At 36.5% G+C, this 20934-nt stretch overlaps 1 protein-coding gene across 1 annotated transcript; it reads right to left on the bottom strand.

Moving 5' to 3' along the window:
• Positions 1-12810: 12810 nt before the first annotated feature.
• Positions 12811-20826, bottom strand: vac14 (vac14 homolog (S. cerevisiae)). The gene is made up of 19 exons (XM_059535877.1): positions 20219-20826; positions 19702-19852; positions 19382-19549; positions 18529-18591; positions 18331-18438; positions 17927-18036; positions 17707-17828; positions 17489-17626; positions 17196-17339; positions 16391-16454; positions 16078-16222; positions 15923-15988; positions 15693-15840; positions 15453-15585; positions 15149-15323; positions 14908-15026; positions 13891-13970; positions 13661-13811; positions 12811-13578 (listed from the first exon to the last, which is right to left on the bottom strand). The coding sequence occupies exons 1-19, from the start codon at positions 20320-20322 to the stop codon at positions 13422-13424; spliced, it is 2346 nt and encodes a 781-aa protein (XP_059391860.1). The 5' UTR covers positions 20323-20826; the 3' UTR covers positions 12811-13421.
• Between the last annotated feature and the right edge of the window lie 108 nt (positions 20827-20934).

Genomic DNA, 20934 nt, shown 5'->3' with positions numbered 1-20934 from the left:
TTGTGATGCAGCTTGCCGACAGTGTTTGAAGTTCATCCTCTGACATGATGGATAATTGCTATAGAACGAGTGTTTATAGAAAGAAGTGATCCACGTCCCGAGAGGGAGAATGAGAGAAAGAGAAAAGGAAGGCACAGTGATAAATTACGCTTATGTGAATGCATAAATATGTTTAGTAAGCTCTCCCAATCCATTAATGACAGACGATAAATTCAGGTAATGATGCCATGTCAAGACTTCGGCAAAGGTCACCTTGGCTTTGTAACTTTGGAGCCCTTTAAAGCCCAAAAGTTGAGCATTAAGGAGGAATTTGTGAGCTGTTCCTTTACTTCAGTAACAGGCTATTTCCTCAGGTCAGTTATCACTTCAAGCCTGCATAAAAATACCATATATTTACATGGCACACTCTTAAAGATACAGATTTCAAAATACGGGGTTTGCAGCAATGCTACAGAAGAGCAATTAAGGTTCCCTGCAAGAACCTTTGAGTGAATAGTTCTCAGAACATTAAAAAAAATCTAAAGAACCTTTTTTTCAAAAGCGTATTTTGTTTAATGGAAAGCTTTAATAAATGATAAAGGTTTTTCAAGTTTTGTGTGCGTAAGTACCATTCAGATTTTCTTGAGAAAATAGTTTTTAATATTCAATCACTTCTTTCCTAATGACTTTTGTAAGGGAAAAACTACTGGATCAATATAACCCCAGCTTCATCAATATTTACTGTATTCAAATTAAAAATGTCTCTACAGTCACTATTAAGTTTTACATTGCAAGTTTTACATGTGAATTACTGACTTGTTTTGCCCATTTCTGTCCAGGATATGAACGGCACAGGACGGTTGCCTTGCTCAGTGTCTCTTGCAGTAAAGCAAATCTTCATATTGATCTGAAGAATTGTGACAAATTGTCTGAAAAATTATTCTGCATATGAAAGCATCATAAAGCCATTCTGATGGATCTAGGGTCTTTGCTCACTGCCCCCATCTACCATAGTGTAATGTTTGCCCGATGTAATGGTCTCAAATACATCATCGCTTCATATTTATTCCAGCTCTGTTGTGCTGTGCCACACATCACCAAGACAGCGTGAATCACTGCAGTCCTGTTGACCCTCAAAGAAGAGATGGATGGATTCATATGAGCAGGTAAAAACTCACACTTCAACACTAGGCCTGAAAAGGAGGCAATCTTTTATTCGTTGAATTGTATTTTGCATAAAATCAGGTTCAGCATGAAATAGTGATATTCCACTGTTGTCATTTTTTTCTGAATATCAAAGGAAACTTTATGCCATGATCCAGTTTACAAAGACCAAAGCTAACAAATTCCTGTCAAGAGTGTTTCCTTGAAATGAAAATTGTTATTTTACTTTTTTTTATATTCTGCTGTGTATACAGTGCACCTTCCATTCCATTCAAACATCTTCCTTTTTTTTCCTTCCATTCAGTGACTGAAAGTAACTGAAAGAGTGGTTTTAAGGTTAGTGGTACACAGTTATTTAATGTAATGTTTAATATAAATAAATACAAATTGTAACATTTTGTATTAACATTTGTGCATATTTATAAATTTTATTAACCTGTAAAACTTAACCCCCTGTTATTGTCAGCCCTGTTACATCATATATAATGCATCTACTTGAGATGCGACAATGCAATTCTTTAGCACTTAACACACATTATTTATTTTACAGAATGTTTAAGTACAAAAATTGCTATTTTAAAGATCAAACTGTAAAAGGCAACTGTATTATAGAACAATCCAATTCATTTTTGTCTGTATTGGAAGCCCACAGCCTGATTACCTATAGAGATGCAGTTCAACTGACATATATTCATTATTCATGAGCTTTGTGCATTTCGTATTCCTATTATTTTGTTTGTGATGCTTTATATTCTCCCACTCACACAGGAAATATGAAACAAGATATTGATTCCGACACATTTCATGGGACAGTATGCAAATGAAACAAGCATCAGGCAAAAGACATCAACATGTATTTGGCCAGGAAGGAGCCAGTAGCCCATGAGATGCCTTAATATGTAGCCCAGTGAATAAAAGAAGGTAGTGCGCAGTGGGTTGTGGGCCAAAGACAAGTTATTTATGTTCAGTGGGTGAAATTGTGTTATTTATATATTTATTTATTTAAAGGTGCATTACGATAACCAATTCAATATAGTTTTATGGTGGAAACACTGACTGATCTTTTCTCATAGAGTCAAAATAGATTTCTTCTCACCATAATAAATTGGAAATATTATGCAAATAAATGTTGTTAAAACAGCATAATCAAAAAAAAAAAAAAAAAAAAATTGCCAGCAGCAAGTTGATGTGACTTTGACAGGGCTTTATTTCAAGATACCCTGAAAGATCCACCAGTGAGGTAGGATTTAAACCAGTTTAGACAAGTTCCTGTGATGCCCAGTGTCAACAAGGTGGATAGAAAAACCAGGTGATTAATGTTGTTTAAAGATGCAGACATGTACAGTTAATGCAAATGAACAACCATCTAACAATGTTGATAATAATGACAAGAACAACATTATGCTGATATATTTTGTATAAGACTTCTTAGAATATCACAGATTTTCTAAAAACATGTTAATTATATCACGTGAGTGAGTCGAAAACTAGAAATTGTTATTAAAAAAACAACTCTTTATATAAGTAGATATTCATAATGAATCTGTGCATGAGTGATTTAATTGGCTTGCAAAGAGAATAAGCAGTTTTAATGAGGAAGAAATGACCAGAGGTGAAGTATATCCAAAAAATAAATAATAATATACTAATAATAAAAATAAGACTCCTATGTACGTGTGTGTAAATATGGTAGATGTCCATCTCATAAATTTACCTGGCAGGAGGAATATGGCTGTATGCCTTAAAGCGCTATAAGTCTGATAAGAAGCTCTTATCGAGAGCAAACATAGACTTGAACTTCAAGGTGAATATATTTCTATGCTTCATATACATTTTTACATTTTTCCCTCTTTAATAAGAGCATGCTTCAAGAACATTCAGCTTATGTACCACATAAAGTCTTCATATATTCATGCGAGATTCAAACTGTATTTGCAGGACTCTGACTCATCTTTTTGTGTGGTATGTGTCAATACAGTGTATGTGCCTACAACTGTCAAACTCTACCATAACCACCTGGTTGACAGGATGTGCTTTAAATAAATTTATATTATTCTCAGCTATTTTCAAAAAAATGTGACGTTGTGACATATCAAATATCTAGTGTTAATTAAACATCTAGGCTAATGTCAGCTGAGACATTAAAGATCAATAATGTGTAGGGAATTACTTTAGGGTTGTAATTTATGCTGTTATCACGCAGCTCCTCTGTTCCACCCTTGTCACTGTGCTAAAAAGCAATGAACTGAAGAGTCTGTGCACTAAATCATTTTTGACAAGTCAATTTCCTTTAAATCACCTCTTTAATGAAGATAAACAACTTTTGTGTTGTTTGGAATTTGTACCTTAAGTAAACAGGGCTGAAAGCGATCTGCATAACAGCAGCAAACTGAAAAGGGTTTTTCGGTACTAAGCTTGTCAGTGCCACTAATGTGTAGGAGTGAATGGATGAGAGATACGGAGACAGAGAAATACTCTTTGAGGTCTGGAAGAAGTTCATCTGAAATCCAATCTCTCATTGAGGAAGGCTTTTCACAGATCAGGGCTTTCTGACTAAGGAGCAAAAGTTCATAGCCCATCTTTCCGATTTGTGCTGTGATTGCAGACAGCGAATTTATTTGAATGAGTCCTGTCTTCAAATATGCACTTAGCTGACCTTGGATATTACTTCTCAAGCAGACGACTTCAAGGCATTTGTCTATAGAATTTTTATTTGAATAGAGAATGCTTTGAGAAATAGAACTATCAAACAGGCTTTGAAAATCATTATTTATATGAAGATTTGGAGATGGAGGTGGACTAGACAATTCAGTGAACTTGAAACTTGAAAGTCAATAATTGAAGCAGTGAGGCTACGTCCAAAATAACACAATCTCTTGAGAGTAGGTAAATACTTAGAGATTATGTGAAGTATGAATGTAATCTGGGCATACTACTTTTGTCATAAAAAAGAAACATTAACAGTATTATTCATACTTAAAATACTGTATTAATACTGAAACTATTAATAAAATCTATTTCCAGCAAGATTCTGACGTGTGCATCCAATGGTCACTTTACTATTTTCCACGAGGCCATTGGAGAGAATTTGTGAATGGCAGTGAAGCAACGCAATTGACAATGTAGATCACAAGACAATGACAACATAATGAATGTACAGATTACATACTCCACACATTCATACTATATAGAACTTACCTTTTTAATGGTCATTAAGCAATTACTTATTCAAAAGAATTACCTGCTCTGAGAGTATGCAGTTTCTTTACCTCTTAGTAACAAAGGTAATAAAACAAATGGTTTTATTATAAATTGCAGCAATGCATAATAATGCAGAACAAGATGATTGATTATCACATACAGTATTTTTGTTGTATTCCAGCTATTTAAGTCCACGTCGACATTTCTTTTAACTGCGTTCTTTCATACTTTCTTCTCACAACAACAAGCCTAACTCTGTGAGAAAACATTGCTGAGTAAGTCACTGAAGATCATGTGCCAGAAAAGCTGAGACTGGAGAAAGCAAGCAGTTCTCTTGCACCTGGTTGATCCAGAGCCAGAGTTTTGTCCTAGGAACTTTTCTTTGAGGCTTTTCAGCAAGCTACAGTCATCCTCTTAACCTGGAGAGGTGGCGAGACGTGTCTGTTTACAGAGAACAAATGATGTCTTTTTCCTCACTCCAGGTGCAAGTATCATACCTCGAAAAATCACCTCAGATGTGCCACGAATTCCAAAGGAGGGTGAAGGAAACTTTTCTCTTGGTGTTCCTTGGCCAAAATGGCAATATAAAAAAGAAAAATTGATGTCATGCCTTTATTTGACCATATCTGATTGTCGTGTTTTTCGTTTCCTCTTTGCTGAATTGTTTTTAGTAAACACATTTCTGTGATAAAAACGTCTCTTGACCTTCTTCTTCAGTTTGAGCTGATGTCATGATTAGGTTCCTAAACCAATCAAGCCTAGACATATATTCAGCTTCTTTCCTGGCAAATGTCCCGTCCTTTCAATGCTGAAGTGAAGCTCATGAATGCACCTGGAACAAAAGGTTTTTTTATTTCCCCATAATCTGTTTTCAAGGGCATTCGCTCCATTTCATTACCTAGTGCATCGCCACTGGGGAATCATGTCAGCGTTCCTATTTACATTTCTCTGTAGAGAACACCACAATGTGGAGATTGAATGTGTTGCAGGGGTGAATAGTGGAAATGAAACTCCTAGAAATCCATTGACTTACCTCAGCATGGGACTCGCTGAGGTAATCGTAGTCTGCTGGCACTGAGTACATGATCCCCTATCGTGGTTATATGATCCAACTGCGTATATCCTCAATCATGTGGAACACATGATAGGTCTGCAATATAAACTTTAGGCCTACTCTATACATTCCAGAACAAAACATTCTTTTCTTTGTCGAAGAAACCGACATGTTGCGACGGTGATGTCCGTCCGATTCGTGAAGAATGATTCTTTTGAATCTGTTGAACTGGTTCACAAATTCACAGATGATTCATTCATGAATTGGACTGATCCGTTTACCGCTATTCTCGAGTAGGCTATGTGCCCATTACATTAGGATAATCAAAAATGTTTACTTCTGACGTCAAATTGTGCAGAAGAAAACCAGATTTGAATCTACATGATGCTGAGTAAGTAATGACAAAGTTACATTTTCAGGTGAGCTGTATTTTGACAAACTTCAGTATTATTTAACATGCAACAAGAGTTTGTTTGGGGATTTTACTTAATCAAACCGGAATTCTGTGTGCTCAAAAAAGAAAGAAAAATACAATTGTCTGTTTGATCTGTGTTTAAGACAATTTGCATTTTTTTTTTTACTTTTGCATATGCAAAGTGAAATATATTTTTGATGGACCTTTTTTGATCTGATTATATTTTTCCAGTGTGCAAACGACTTCAGCTAATTGGAGATTTAACCTCTATTCTTTATTTGGCCATTTTTATCTTGTGATTTTAATCTTAAACAACCCCCAGTTCACTAAATGATGAAAATACTGGCTAAATCTATTTGGTCGACTGCAAAATACTCTAGTCTAAGAGGAGCTCCTAGAGATGTATAAAAAAATGAAGTATTGACTGCTTGTCAGAAGAAAGAACACAATAATTTGTCTCCACTGAAAGGCAGGAACCAATCTTAAGAATGCAGTCCAAACAAATGATGGTGTGTTCATCTGAAATAACAGAGTGTCTGCCGCAAAGAGGTGAATACTGCAAATAGTGAGAACAAAATCTGTCTGCAAACCATCTCTGGCACGACATATTTCTATTGGATAGGAAGCAACAGAACCATTAGCAGTTTGCCATGAATGTATTTCCCCACATCTCTATAAATAATTGTTTATTGATCATTGAAGGAACTATATGATTTATGAAACTGCTAGCCTAGACAAAACCCTCTATCATTGAGTCAGTATGATTAGTATTTCAGAGCATGGTGAAAATGCAGTGCCACGCGTGGCAAGAAATGTAATCATTTTCTGTCATTTACTCAGCACATGATTTAAGAGACTGCTGCAAGAGGATCCTTGACTGCTTTATGCAGGGACCGTGTTGGGAGGAAGTCAAAACTTTAATAAAGATGGCACAAATAAACATTTAAAGGGGTAGCTCACTTGCAAATGAACATTTTGTCATATATTTACTTTTCTTTCGTCTGTGAAATACAAAAGTTTAAGTTAGCAACAGTCTTGCACTGCTTTAAGAAAGGTTTGGAACAACATGAGGGTGTTTTTGGGTGAACTCTTCAACATAAGTCGCCATTCATTTTAACTCTTATTTATAAGGCAGAAACGTTATACTCAAATGTGGTTATTTCAATTTCCCATATTTCTCAGCTTTGAAAGGAAGCTTTTTTTTCCCCAGAAAAGAAGGATCACGTTTCTAAATGTGTAATGTGTATATCTCTGAAAATGTAATGCTTGGGAGTACACTAGCATATATATGACTTCATAAGCATTGTAAAAGTTCAGATTTATTTACTGTGTGCTCTCAAATTATGCATGAAAATTTTAAAAGACATGATGCAAACAGTATTAATTAGAATGATGCACGACGCAATATTTTTGGGATGGTATTATTCATCTGGAAATAAACAAATATTGCATAACTCTGAGCAGAAAACAACAAACCGTTTGCCTGAGGGCAGCAAGGAAAGTGGGAACTGGCTACAGGGTCATTTGTCATCTCTGTTCAAAGCAAAAGCCCCCAGGACTTTCACAGGCACACTCATATATAAGGACTTACTCACAGTGAGAAGATCCTGGAAAGCAATATACACCGATTTTCATTCAGACAAAGCAACAGATTGCTGCCTATTAATCATCCCAGGCCTGGACAGAGAACAACGGCCTTCCTTTGAGCATGTCTCCTATCGTCAGCCTCTTTATGGGATTTGGAGGAAACGGGTCATGACTTCCTGCACTCATTTTTATAGCTGAACAATCTCACCTCCAAAGGTGAGGTTTAACAAGAACTTATGAGCCTGTGTGTGGGGAACATAAAGTTTCAAAGGAAAGTTCGCCAAGAGAGGCTGGTATAATGCTATTCAGGGCTGGATTTAGTAGGGAGCTGGGGTGGGTGACAGCCCTCAGATTGTCTCAAAGTGTAACATTCAAATTATTATTGCTATAAAGTGACACTGGATTAAATTAAGTTCTTTTAGGAGTGAGTTTGCAGCGGCTTCTGCAGCTAACCACGAGTGCTCCAACTGATTATAAAACATTTTTCAAGTGAGTATTTCAGTAGTTCTGTCATGACAAATCTCTGAGAGTTTAGCATGGTATTGTACATGACAATGTTAATGTGTTTGGTCTTGGCAGAATAGATCTGCTACACTGCTGCTGCGGCAGAGCAAGTACCGAGACTTGCTACTGCGAATACATTCAAAGACATGTTGCTGCAAGCATGTAAGAAATATTGCTGCACATTTAACATGTGAAATAACCCCCACATAACATACATGCAATCACCCTGTAGCAGATCTAAACAGGTGGAGCTGGGGAAGGTGGAGGGTTTCTGAGGCACGCTGTAACTACTAGCCATGTATTTGAATGTTGAGCAGCGAACTCATTGGCTGCTGATATTAAAAGAAACCAATCAGTTGAGCCATGTGAATGATGTCATCGTTATGTCAAATTGAGTTAGAACCTATTCGATTGTTCTATCTACTGTATGTGTATGTGCCTTAAAGTCGACTGAGCCATCCATGCCATCCATGCAATATTCACCAACAAACAACTGAAACAAACGGTTAATTCTTGAGAGTTAACTTTGTGAAAATTCAGATAAAGCTGTGTAAAGTGTGTTTTTGTCTGTTCAGTAAGTTCTGCTGCAAAGTATACATCATAAAAACTGTAAAATCAAGTTGTGACTTTTTCTCTTGGGCATTAAAAGATAATATTCTGAAGATTGTTGGTAACCATATTTTGGGGGAAAAAACTATACCATTTTTAATAAAACCTATTTAAAAATATATATATTTAGTCAGGTTACAGGGTTACTTTTTAATGGCTGTCAAAGAAGAAAGATTCTTTTTTTTCTATAAGTTTTATTAATGTAGTTACATCATTTTACCAGTAGGGAAAGCATATAAACCTTGACATCCTGAACACAGCAGGCTATATCCAGATTTCATTCTTTCTTTTTTTTTTTCATTTAGCTTCAATAGTGCAATCTTTTTACCAGAAGATCTGATTAAATGTAGTCTGAGAGTGTTGCTGAAACTTGACAAGATGCGTCTGACAGCCTGAGGAATGGGAAATGATGAATATCTGAAGTTTTCTGCTCAGCTAGAACAGCAAGCCTTGAGGCAATCTGAACCAAGAAAAGGCACAGACAAAGCACAGTTGCATACTGCATATCAAAGATCATCTCCTGCAATCTATTATTAATCCAGTATCACTGATAGCACACCAGTGTTTTCTCATTCACCCATTTGTCTTATGTCCACAGTTTCATCAAAGCATAACCGCTTCAAGATGAACTAAAGTTCTAAACTAAAGAGCAGCTCTCGGAAAGCTAAGCCTGATCAAGTGTTTGCTCCAAGTTTTTTATATTTTCCCTTTCCTTTTTGAAGTTTATGAAGGAGTACATATTTCCCATACAATGTCCCAAGAGAGAATCAGGGTGTGCGTGAAACCCCTAGCGAGCCAATTAAAACTCACAGAGCAAATAGAAAACATAACATCTTATGCGTAACAATCTCCACAAGGAGTGCAAGACTTCAGTAGACTAATAAATGTTTTATCAAACCATTTACACTATCCGGTTCTATAGGGACATTCTCTCTGGTGCACTACTGAACTTTTCATTGTTTTTCTTTTTACTATTCTGGCTGTGTAGACACTGCAAATATTGCTGTGAACATCTGAGCCACTAATCTTGAAGTTGACTGGTGAACATGATACATGTTTATTTATCTTATATATTATAGTCAAAATGGTGAACGTCCCCCAACCACCACCTTATTAAAAAAATAGTTAACTCAAAAATGTATATTTGCTTAAAATGTCAAAAATTTTTAGTTGTTTGGACTCTCATTCTGACGGCACCCATTCACTGCAGAGGACCCATTGGTGAGCAAGTGATGTTTTCTGATGAAGAAAAAAACTCATCTACAGCTTGGATGGCTTGAGTGTGAGTACATTTTAATTTTGGGGTGGACTATTCCTTTAAACAGAATATAGTAAAAGTTACACAAATGCTGACCTTTTTTATGCCGTGCATGCAGAAAGTCAATTTAATGACTTGCAAGCCAGAGGAAATTTTATGGCCTACTTGCCCTGCAAGTGTTAATTGTTGGTACATAAATTATTGGGACTTGGATGTACAGGTAAATTGTGGTAGTTTGATTGAACTCTGCAGGGGAATGAGAGGACAAAATTTTAATGTTTTGTGATAATTCTGGTGGGTTTGCATATATTTTGGTAGCACATCCTGACAGTTACCTGGTTAAATGTCAAAAGAAAATGCAAGAAATCCTTCCAAAGTAGCAGAAAGAATGAGAATATCCTTGATCTTAAGCTATGGATAAATCAGAAACTCTCAGTGTGATCCCATTGCTCAGTCCTTCCATATTGAAGGTTCATGTTGAGAGTGAATCTCCACAAGTTGCACCAGAAATTACAGCTTTTCTCCAGAATACATGGGCCATCTATGTGAGATATATACGATAAAATACTAAAGATGTGTTTGATCATAGAGCATATAATCATCTATGCTGTAGAAACAGACATGGTACTTCATTTTAGGTCAAACTGTTGTTCAGTGTGTGGATGAATCTGCGCAAAGAAGACTTGAGAGAAGTGTTATGTATAATGTGAAGTTTGAATGATGTTCGTGTGGAATGTGAAGAACTTTCAAAAGAATCTGTGATCAAAGTGCAATAAAAAAAGAGAAGTTTCAGAAGCAGATGGACTGATCTTCTTGTCTATTTCAGACAAACGGCAGTTTCAGCATTCTAGTGTCACTAGTAGGCACATATATTTGTTTTAAAAGCTAAAAAAGATGTCAACGGCTCTCTAAAAAGCATTTATAACATTAGCCATTTACTTAGTCTACTTTACAAAATGGTAATCAAAAATGAATAAATTAATATAATACTTTTTTTATATAATTTTTCTGTGTGAAATTAAAATATAGCATAAATGAAACTGTGACTAATTGTAGTCGTTGCAAACATTACACCTCAGAACGTTCCAATTTTTTCAAATGTTATTAGTATCCCGGTATGGGATTCGAACCTCGTGTCTGGGATTTGAAAACGGATTATTTTAAACGCTTATCTTCCCTAAATTTATCCCATTCATTCGCTATGGTAGTGCTAATCACTACCGATGCGTTATATTTTTGGCCACGCGCTAATTTCATGGCGCTGTTCCGAGCTTGTTTCCCTGTGTCGTGTTTCTGAGCAGCGCGTAAATGTTAAACCGTGTGCTTATCTTCCACCCTCTTCACTAAAATAGCTGTTTTCGTTTGAAAAACAAAACAAAAACTATCATGTCAGATTTGAATCTTGCTAACATTATGGCCGCAGAGACATTCAGAAAACCAAAAACATGCTCTCCCCGTCGGGGAATCGAACCCCAGTCTCGCGCCAGATGACTTTGCTAACGAGAAGTTAGGAGAAATAATTGTAGGAATATAAAAGAAAGCTATGAATTACTTTATATTTCGATTTTGGGTCGTCTATAGCGAAATGCAGACATTTAAAAAAAGCGTCAAGAAATGAGACGCAAGAAATAAAGCGTTTTCTCTTAGCCACAGCCAAGACGTTTTCTTAGTGAAAGTCATAGACTGTAAGGTAAAAGTATTAAAATAGCGCCATCCAGTGTTGCCAGATTGGATGGACGATTTCCAGCCCAAAAGCTCACAAAAACCCGCCCACTCCAAAAAAAAAACCGCCCAAAACTTTAACTAACAAAATAATGTGATACAACATGTCAGTCAAAGGTGTTAAGAGCCATTTTAACTCCTTAAAACTAAATAATAACGTTTGATAAATTTCCCATGGATCAAATGGTGGCAAATACATTAAAGACAATTACCGAATATGATTAAAATAGGTTATGTAAGCAGTCACCGTCAAAACATTTGATTGATTTACAATTGATTTACCGATACCCTCGAAAAAACATATGCATCATTTTCAATGTCAACAGTCAGAATTTAAATGCATAACTGTCCAATATAAGTGATAGGAAAAAGCAACGTAATTAAGTATTTCACACTTGTTTATGCACACATATAACAGTCAAAACTGTGTTGTCATTCATTGATAAATACTGTATGAAAATTAACAACAACAACAACAATAATAATCGCCATCCGAATCCATGAGTTTATCACTGAGGTGGTATGTAAATTTATTTTCACAGCGGTCCACATGAGAAACGATACCGACATCGATACCGGGCTTTAGTCTTTTGTGAAGTTCATATTGTAGAACATTACATTTGCACAGTCAAAACTAAGAAGATACCAATCTGTACTGTTTAAAAGATAAAAGACAAAAGACAAGATCGTTTAGATATAGATTAGATATAAATAGATTATGTTATAATTAAATAATTTAACTGTGCTCTATTTTAGGAGTTGCAGTAATATTAGAGTCTTGGTGTCATCTTTCCCTCAACAGGTGTAATTCACGTTTTGAGTGTTAAAACACTCTCCCACTCTTTACCATGTAACATATATTTAGGCATTATGATCACTCATACAGTTCATACATTTAAAATTAGATCCGTTATTATTGCTCATGAATCATCACGTGTGTCTGTAGATCACTAGTGATTGGCTAAAAGTACGGCCGCGACGTCCACATCAGCATCAGCACCTCTGCACTGCAGTTTATAACAACGTGATGACTGTTCGGATACAGTATATGCACACTTGAGCTTGTTTGTTAGCCAATTAGCCCATACAATTTATATTTTTGAAAACCGCCAAACTGACCCCAAACCAGCCCAAATTTTGTCCACCAGCCCAAGACAATTTTTACCCGCACAATCAAATTCAAAACCGCCCAATTGGGCGGGAAGCCGCCCAATCTGGCAACGCTGGCGCCATCTGCTGGATTGTAAAAAGTGAGATTCTGGCCGTTCTCACGCTGATAAACTGCATGTGATTCAAGAAAAACAAACAAAAACTACATAATGATCATGATCCAATTTATTGTAACTTTGTCTTCACATTACAGAGAAACGGCTTGCATGTACATAAGGCCAAGAATGAATTATGTTAACGTGGGGAAAAGGACAAACAGACTCCTAAGGGAATGCTTAGGAAACGGTGAATATCGTTGGATGTGGTTTGTGTGAGACATAAAATCGCAATATACAAAAAAGGACAAATGTCCATTAAAGACTCATTTACAGTAATTGTCATGAGAAGACATCATGTGTTGGTTAAAAATTCCTAATAAACATCCATGGCTACGTGCAAGGTGTTTTGTACTAATGATTTTGGGAGGATTATATTAAACCAGTCAGTTGGGAATGATAGAACCATTGACCCTTATTCTGTAACAGATGACCTAGTGCAATTATGTTATAAGTGTGTACATACTACATCAACTCCAGCACCTGAATATAAAGCAGTTCATGTAGCATTAAAAATAAAGCACATTGAAGTCCCTCATGCCTACAGTAGCTTGAATACATTAAAAACTGAATAAGGTTACACATAGATGCCCACTACAGGTCCTATTGAGGTTCCAGTCTTTTTCGGAAAAAGGCTGCATAATCTCATCTTGTATGTGACCTTTACAACTTCCTGTCTGGGTGCTCAGAGCGTCTCGCCCTCTGATGCCTCACTTCCAGGTGTTTGCTCTGGACTCTGTCGAAGTGCTGGAGCAGTTCACTGTAGTCGATGTGTGGCTGGGCTAATCGTTTGTCTTTGACAGGCACCTTTGGGTCTTCCCTGAAAAAATGAAGCAGTTGAGAATAGGCCGACTATCCTAGTCTAGAAGATCCCAGAGTGTTTAGAGAGCATGAGAACTTACACGGCCCTCATGAGTTCAGGGTTTGGCACACAGCTGAGCCGATGTGAGAGCAGCTGGAAAGCCTGACTCTGAGGAAGCAACATTAGCAGGCCATACAGAGCCTTGATGAGGTACGGGTTATGCTCTACATCCAGCAGCTGCAGACGAAGGTCTGAAAAGAGAATGAGTGTTTGTGTGGAGAGCTGAAAAGGATGCTCAACAGGTTTATGTGGTGGATGAATGGGACTCACAGGTGAAGATGGGGCTCTCGATTAGCTGCACAAGTTTATCCACCTCCATGAGGAAGTCCACAGTTACCTCCAGATCTCCACTGATCAGCTCTGATCAAGGTGTTTTTGTCTTTTTTTTTGCACATTTTGATCAATTAAATTTAATTATTCTACAGTAGTTTGTCATTATGCAAAGATTCTTTTGTAAATATTTTACACATTAGATTACACAGAGAACTCTAAATCTAACATTAAAAATGAAATTCAGTACAAAATCTTAATGATTTTCCCTGCATCTATATAACAATTTAAAATAAATTTCCACACATTTCTGGACATTCCATAACTGTGGGTTTGAATTATTTTAGTGTTTTTTTATACAGTGTATTTAAAGAAAATAATAATGTTTTTTTTCCTCCCAATTATATACACTGATTTTCAAAAGTACGGGGTCTGAAAGATTTAAACGATTTTAAATGTATATACAGTACAGACCAAAGGTTTGGACACACCTTCTCATTCAAAGAGTTTTCTTTATTTTCATGACTATGAAAATTGTAGATTCACACTGAAGGCATCAAAACTATGAATTAACACATTTCTTACTGTCTGCGGTCCAGCTCACCCCTAAACCATCTCGATTGGGTTCAGGTCCGGTGACTGTGGAGGCCAGGTCATCTGGCGCAGCACCCCATCACTCTCCTTCTTGGTCAAATAGCCCTTGATGCCTTCAGTGTGACTCTACAATTTTCATAGTCATGAAAATAAAGAAAACTCTTTGAATGAGAAGGTGTGTCCAAACTTTTGGTCTGTACTGTATAATTGAAGAAATAAACACTATTTAGCAAGGACACATTACATTAAATGACAGTAAAGACATTTATAGTTACAAAAGATTTATATTTCAAATAAATGCTATTTATCTGACTTATCAATGTATCAGTGATTCCACAAAACGTTTTTTCAACACTAACATAAAGAATACAGAGCCAGTCGGAAACCGAATGATACATTATAAACTCTTTAAAACAAGGATACAATTTCTGGATGAGGTCATAGGCATGCCGATAGTTCTGTGTCAGAAAGCAGAGCGACACAGTGGCCACTGGATTGTGACACCAAGAGCGATAGAGGCAGCAGAAAAGAGCACAGCTGTCCTGATGGGTAAAAAGTAGAAACATGCAGTACAACAGTGATAATGAGCTCAAAAAGTAGAAACAATCATTCTGGATTTTATGAGTCTTGTTTTAAAGATCCCAGTCCCCAAAGCAGATGTTACCTGTGTGTGCAAGTCCTTGAGCTGGTTCCGCAGCTGGAAGAGTTCGGCTGAGGTCAGCAGAATAGTGTTAAGTGTCTGCACCATGGTGGAGGCAAACTTCAGATCTTCCTCCCTGAGTAAGATGTCTGCCATAGAGTGAAATATGTTCTCTGCATGCAGGAGAAGACAGAGCTGCCTGTTGGGAAGTAAACGAAACTCGTAACAAAATCTGTTGAATCAGTTTGTATTCTCAGATTTACAGATGTTTCTACTTGGATTACTACACTTTTACCAGTCTTCATTAAAGGAGCTAGGATGGTTTTACCTGATAATGAAAGCCCCTCTCATTTCTAGAAGCTTCCTCTCTAAACTGAAGCGCTTGAGCAAATTAATCATGAACTTATAGAAGTATGAATTCATGCTGGGAGTCGATGGAGATAAATCTGCCACCTTTGAACCTGTCAAATATAAAGCTTGTTAGATTCCATGTTCACAGCACTCTGTTAATAATCTTCTTTTCTGGTATATAAACGGATATAAAGAGGATCCAGGAATTGTTACCCACCAACCACCACTGGCTGCCCATCTCTGACCCCACCTGGAATATGAAGCTCTGTTTTGCTATCCGAGTTGTCGCATGACCCAGACGTGTCTGTCTGACCAGCAGGTGATGATGCAATTTCTGCTAAAACCTCCAAGTCTTTTAAAATCACCTATTAGAGAGAGATTGGTTCTTTAAGATTGGTGCGTCTAGTGGACCAGCACTGAGATGATTGGGAAACTATGATGACTTACTTCATCAGATTCATCTGATAGCGTCTTCAGTAACATGGGGAACAAACTATCTGTGTGCTTGAACATCTGGCATTGAGATACAGTGGAATATAACATGTTTAGCACTGTACTTTTTAGCATTGAAACTGCATATTTAAAATGCCATCTATAGAAACCTTGCGAGGGGTCTTGATGTACAAATGGTACAACCACTTCAACACAGCAATGCGAGTCATCATCCCGGTGGATGAATCGTGTAAATGTCTGTCCAGTACTTGCACTATGCCATCCAGATCCAGAGTTACAGCAGACCTGTCAGAACTGCACAGCACTGAGTAAACCAGATATCCTGTTGAAATCCTTAAATAGCTTCTGATTTTTTAACTAGACATCAAGTAACAGCTAATGGTTGAATCTTCTACTTACAGTGTGTAATATCAGAAAACAAAAAGACAAAGTGTTGTCGTGTCAGTAAATGTCAAAACGTACCTTGCTGGAGTGAAGAAGGAGATGTTGCTGAAGCCTACTGAGTCCTGAGATTCATTTAGGGAATCTATAACCAAAAACAAAGATATAAAACAAAGAAGGCAAAGGCTTTTCAATTAATTTCCAGTACACTTGCATTTAGAAAACAATGTGGAAACAATTCCATTATTAATAACTATTCAGTACATCAACAATACAAAGCTTCAGGGTTAGTCAAATTTATGATTTCAAAGATTTTTAAAGTCAGTAATGCTCACCAAGATTGCATTCATATATAGTGTTTTTTTGTTTGTTTTTTTTTTTGTTTTTTTCAGTTGCCATTACTACTGTCTTCAGTGTTACATGATCCTTAAGAAACCATTCTAATATAATAATTTGGTGTAGAAGAAGCTATTTTATTATTATGTTGAAAATAATTGTGCTGCTAAATATTTTATGAAGCACAATTCTCTAATGAATAGAACGTTCAAAAGAACGGCATTTATTGGAAATAGATTTGTTTTATAACAATATGTTTATAGTCTCTATTGAGCAATTTAACACATTTTTGCTGAAAACAAGTAATTTATTTAGAAAAAAAATACTGACCACTAACATTTAAACTTAGTGTGAATAAGCACGATGATTCGAAAATGTGCAACAGGACAAAAGTGTGGATGCATTGGCCGGGAATCGAACCCGGGCCGTCCACGATTCCCGGCCAATGCAATCGCTCTACCTTCTCACTTTATTTTACTTCCACACATTGAAATAAATAAATAAAATTGGAAGAAAATCAAGAAGAAAAATTATAATAAAAGAAACTTGCCATTCAGATCACCCTCTTTCTTAGATGGATTCCCATCACCTGGCGGGGATGATTTGGTCTGTGAATCTTCATCATCTTCATCATCTTCAGGAGTCACAAGCTTCATCAGGCTATGGTTACATGCACTGGCAGCATCTTTAGTACCTAGAGATGGTTTATTGAGGAAAAGTGACAACTAATACTAACAGAACCATATCAGTACCTCAAAAACATTTAGCTAAATGGCACTGAACACAAAACATACACTCAGCAAATGCATTTTATATTAAATGTGCAACCACAGTTCAGGATACTCTTTTTGCGGTCATCATAGGAAAGGCAAGGCAGCACTGCAGTCAGTATGCCAGAGGAATACGGCAGGACCACTCTTCCAGCAAGCTGAATGAATTCTCTCATCCATGTCATCGACGTCAACTGGATGAGATCGTTAGCTGCAGAAAGACAAAATGAAACAATTACACTACTTACCTATAATAAAAAGAATTCTACTAAGTTTTACAATCTGACTCACTCGACTTTGATTCATCAGACACTTGACAGTGGATGACTAAAATGTTGGCCATTTCCGCAAATTTGACACTGGATGGATTCTTCTTAATTTCTTTCAGGAATTCCCCCAAAACCACCTCACACCTATTAAACAGCAGCTGTTAATGCTCTTTAAAAGGGAGAAAAACAAAACTATAGGGAGAAACTATCTCAGGTACAGGAAAAGATATGATGAGACATACATTCGCCTGATCTCTTTGCTGCTGTCTCCAAGAATCTGAAAAAGTCCGTCTAGAATTTCTGGCAGATAATCCAGGAGGTTAATATCAGGAACCGACTCCAACACGTGGATCTGGAGTCAAACCATCACAGGAAATCACAAAATGATAATGGCAACTACTTTCAGTGTGTTGTTATTGTTAATGAAAAACAAAACTATTTGTAATTTTCAAAAACTGAAATAAATAAAAAATTTCAATTAGGCAAAAAGCTAAACATGAAAAACTTAAAAATGAGAAAACTGAAATAAAATAAGTTGAATTTGAAGTACTAAGATTATTACAAATAAAACTGAAATAAAAATCAAGCTAAATCGAAATATTTTAATCAACAATAAAATAAATATTGGTGAAAGTGCTCAACTCACCCATGAGATAATGAATTGGCGGGCATATTGGTTGTTTGAGTAAATCCTTTCACGCAACAGAGGGACAAAAGCCACTAGGTCAAATTTGTTGCTCTCTGTTACAATGTCCTTAAAATAAAAAGGACACAAGAAGTCATTATTTCATTTGATACTTCCAAAACTTCACTGCGGAATCCACGCTTCTCATTTCAAACTCACCTTAAGAAGCCGATCCAGGAGCTCAGATCCACTCTTTACGTTTGGATCAGGATCTGCAGCGAGCTGAAAAGAACAGATCACATGTAAGGGGAGTCGTAGATACAGGAAGAGGAAATTACAGTACAAAAGTTAGGAATGACCGTATAATGAAAATTCCAATTAAAATAATGTTTAAAATGTCAGTAACGGTTAAAAGGTCTGTGCTATCACTTATGAAATATGAAAAAGATTATAACAAGAAAATAACATGTTACCAATGTCATTTTTGTATTATATACTATTATAGTATTTATAAATATTTTTAATTAGCTTTTATTTTTTATAATTTAGTTCAATTTTTGTTTCAGTAATTTTGTTTTGGACTTTTGTTTTGAACTTTTGTCATTTTTATTAGTTTGAGTTGAATTCCTATTTAGCTTTAATTTATTTTAATTAATTATTTTTTAGATTTAGCGATAACATTTCGGGAAGTTTGAACTAAACTATTTTTAATAGTTTTAGTCAGTGATACTTTAAGCCCACTGAGATGCTAATATAGTTTTAGTCATTTCCTTTTTTAGTACATTAACTTAAATGAAAATAAGAAATATTGCCAATGCAACAATCTGAAGGAGAAACAAAAATGTAAAAAAAATCAGTTAATGTTAATTTTATTTCAAATAACAAAAATGTTAAACTGTAATAACCCAAGAGTTGACAAAAAACAACACTTGCTTTTTAGTCTTAAGAAATATTTACTACATTTAAATTTAAATGGCATTGAAAAATATTTCAACTAAATATTTCAAACTAGCATGGAATACCATGTTCGTGTGATTAATTTCTATCATTCATGCCTGCATCTAGACTTTACCTTGCTAAGCCCATCAAACAGCACATTGAAGTGGGGCAGCACTGCTCCCCTGGCAACCTTCACTATATTGTAAAGGGCCTCACAGGCGTAGTAACGCAGACGGCTGTCAGAATCATTGAAACATGTAAGAACCGGATCAATGAGCTCTTTCAGGTACAATCCAGAATCCTGAATAGTACAAAAGATAAGATAAACATAAGCAAAGCCTCCATATTTGCTTTGGAATTTCAAGCATACTGAACATCTTGCAGCCAATATACCAATGAATCAAGTATTCAACGGTGTATTGAGAAAGTATTTAGCACATTTATTTCACATACTTTTCCCAGGGCAATGGAGCACGCCGCCAACCCAATGAGGCCTCCCTTCCGGCTGTGAGGGTGCTGAGAGAGCGCAAACTCTGTGGCCAGTATCTGGATGACATGTCTGATCTGTGCAGAGTTGTTCTGGGCGACGAATTCCCGTACAAGCCTGACAGAAGATTGGGAAGAAGTGGATAAATGGAATATACATCAAACATTAAATTCGAATAATTCAATTCAAACACCAGCTAGACTTCTGTACTGTTTGGACTATGGGCTATTAATAATAAACATGACTAATGAGATCATGTGGCATGTCAGACGACCAGCTCTCCATTTGAGCAAAATAACAACGATCAATTACTTATTACAGACAGAAACTATGCATGTTAAACTAGAATTCATACGCTGTAGTACGCGTGTCAAAATGGGAACAAGCAAATCTAACAGCAGTTGTAGTTAAATGAATACCACACATACTAATCTGAAAACATTTCCTCTCGTTTATGAATATAAACAACAGATTATGACTCACTTTTCAATCTCTAGAGCTGCCACCTTCCTCTTCTCGTACAGTTTGTCGTTGAGAGCTCTCACTATGTTTGGTGTCAACGGAGAAAAATCCTTCTCTGTGTTCATTTTTTCAAAGTATTAAAGAAAAAAAAAAACTTTAATTACGCATAAACCACAACTACGTAGTCTCTGAATAAAGCTCGGTGAATAAAGAGAGGGTCTTATTATATGACAGTTCGGTTAGTGTATGACTGAATAAATGTATTAATGTTTCATCCAAGAGATTTTGCTCGTCTCGCACGTGTGTTGTTTACAGACAAGACGACGCCTAAACTGTGTTTCCGTGGAGGACTCTCATCACGAGCATCACTTCTAAAATAACACGAGCTGCTGTCTGCGAGGGGCAGAGGATGAGGGCAGCTAACATAGTGCCAAAGCAGAATATAAAAGAGACGACGATCCGAACACCGCGATGATTTCTGTACGGAACGTACACCTGATGAATATTTCCTCGCGGGTGATGGCAGAGGTAGCTCGCAATGTTTTTCAATATTAACGATTGACCCAAGCCGCCATATGTCCCGGCTCACATGACTTCCTACAAACGTCAAGCAGCGAATGGTGAACCAATCGAGCGACGATCTACGGATTTGTTTTGATTACGTCATACGAGTCACATGTTCTTTGGAAACGTTAAAAAAAATAAATTATATATCTCTTTAACAGCATAGGCCTATT

This window comes from Carassius carassius, chromosome 43 (assembly GCF_963082965.1).
Source record: "Carassius carassius chromosome 43, fCarCar2.1, whole genome shotgun sequence".
Classification (NCBI taxonomy): Eukaryota; Metazoa; Chordata; class Actinopteri; order Cypriniformes; family Cyprinidae; genus Carassius; species Carassius carassius.
Note: the sequence above shows the minus strand (reverse complement) of the source record. Positions and strands in the feature narration are given on the sequence as shown.

Excerpts from the sequence above, each read along its gene's own strand:
- vac14 (XM_059535877.1), bottom strand. The coding sequence starts at position 20,322 with ATGAACACAGAGAAGGATTTTTCTCCGTTGACACCAAACATAGTGAGA. Across the intron at positions 17,627-17,706 it reads GTCTGATGAATCAAAGTCGA|CTAACGATCTCATCCAGTTG; the intron begins GTGAGTCAGATT and ends GTCTTTCTGCAG. Across the intron at positions 13,812-13,890 it reads CGAGAGCCCCATCTTCACCT|ACCTTCGTCTGCAGCTGCTG; the intron begins GTGAGTCCCATT and ends TTCTCTTTTCAG.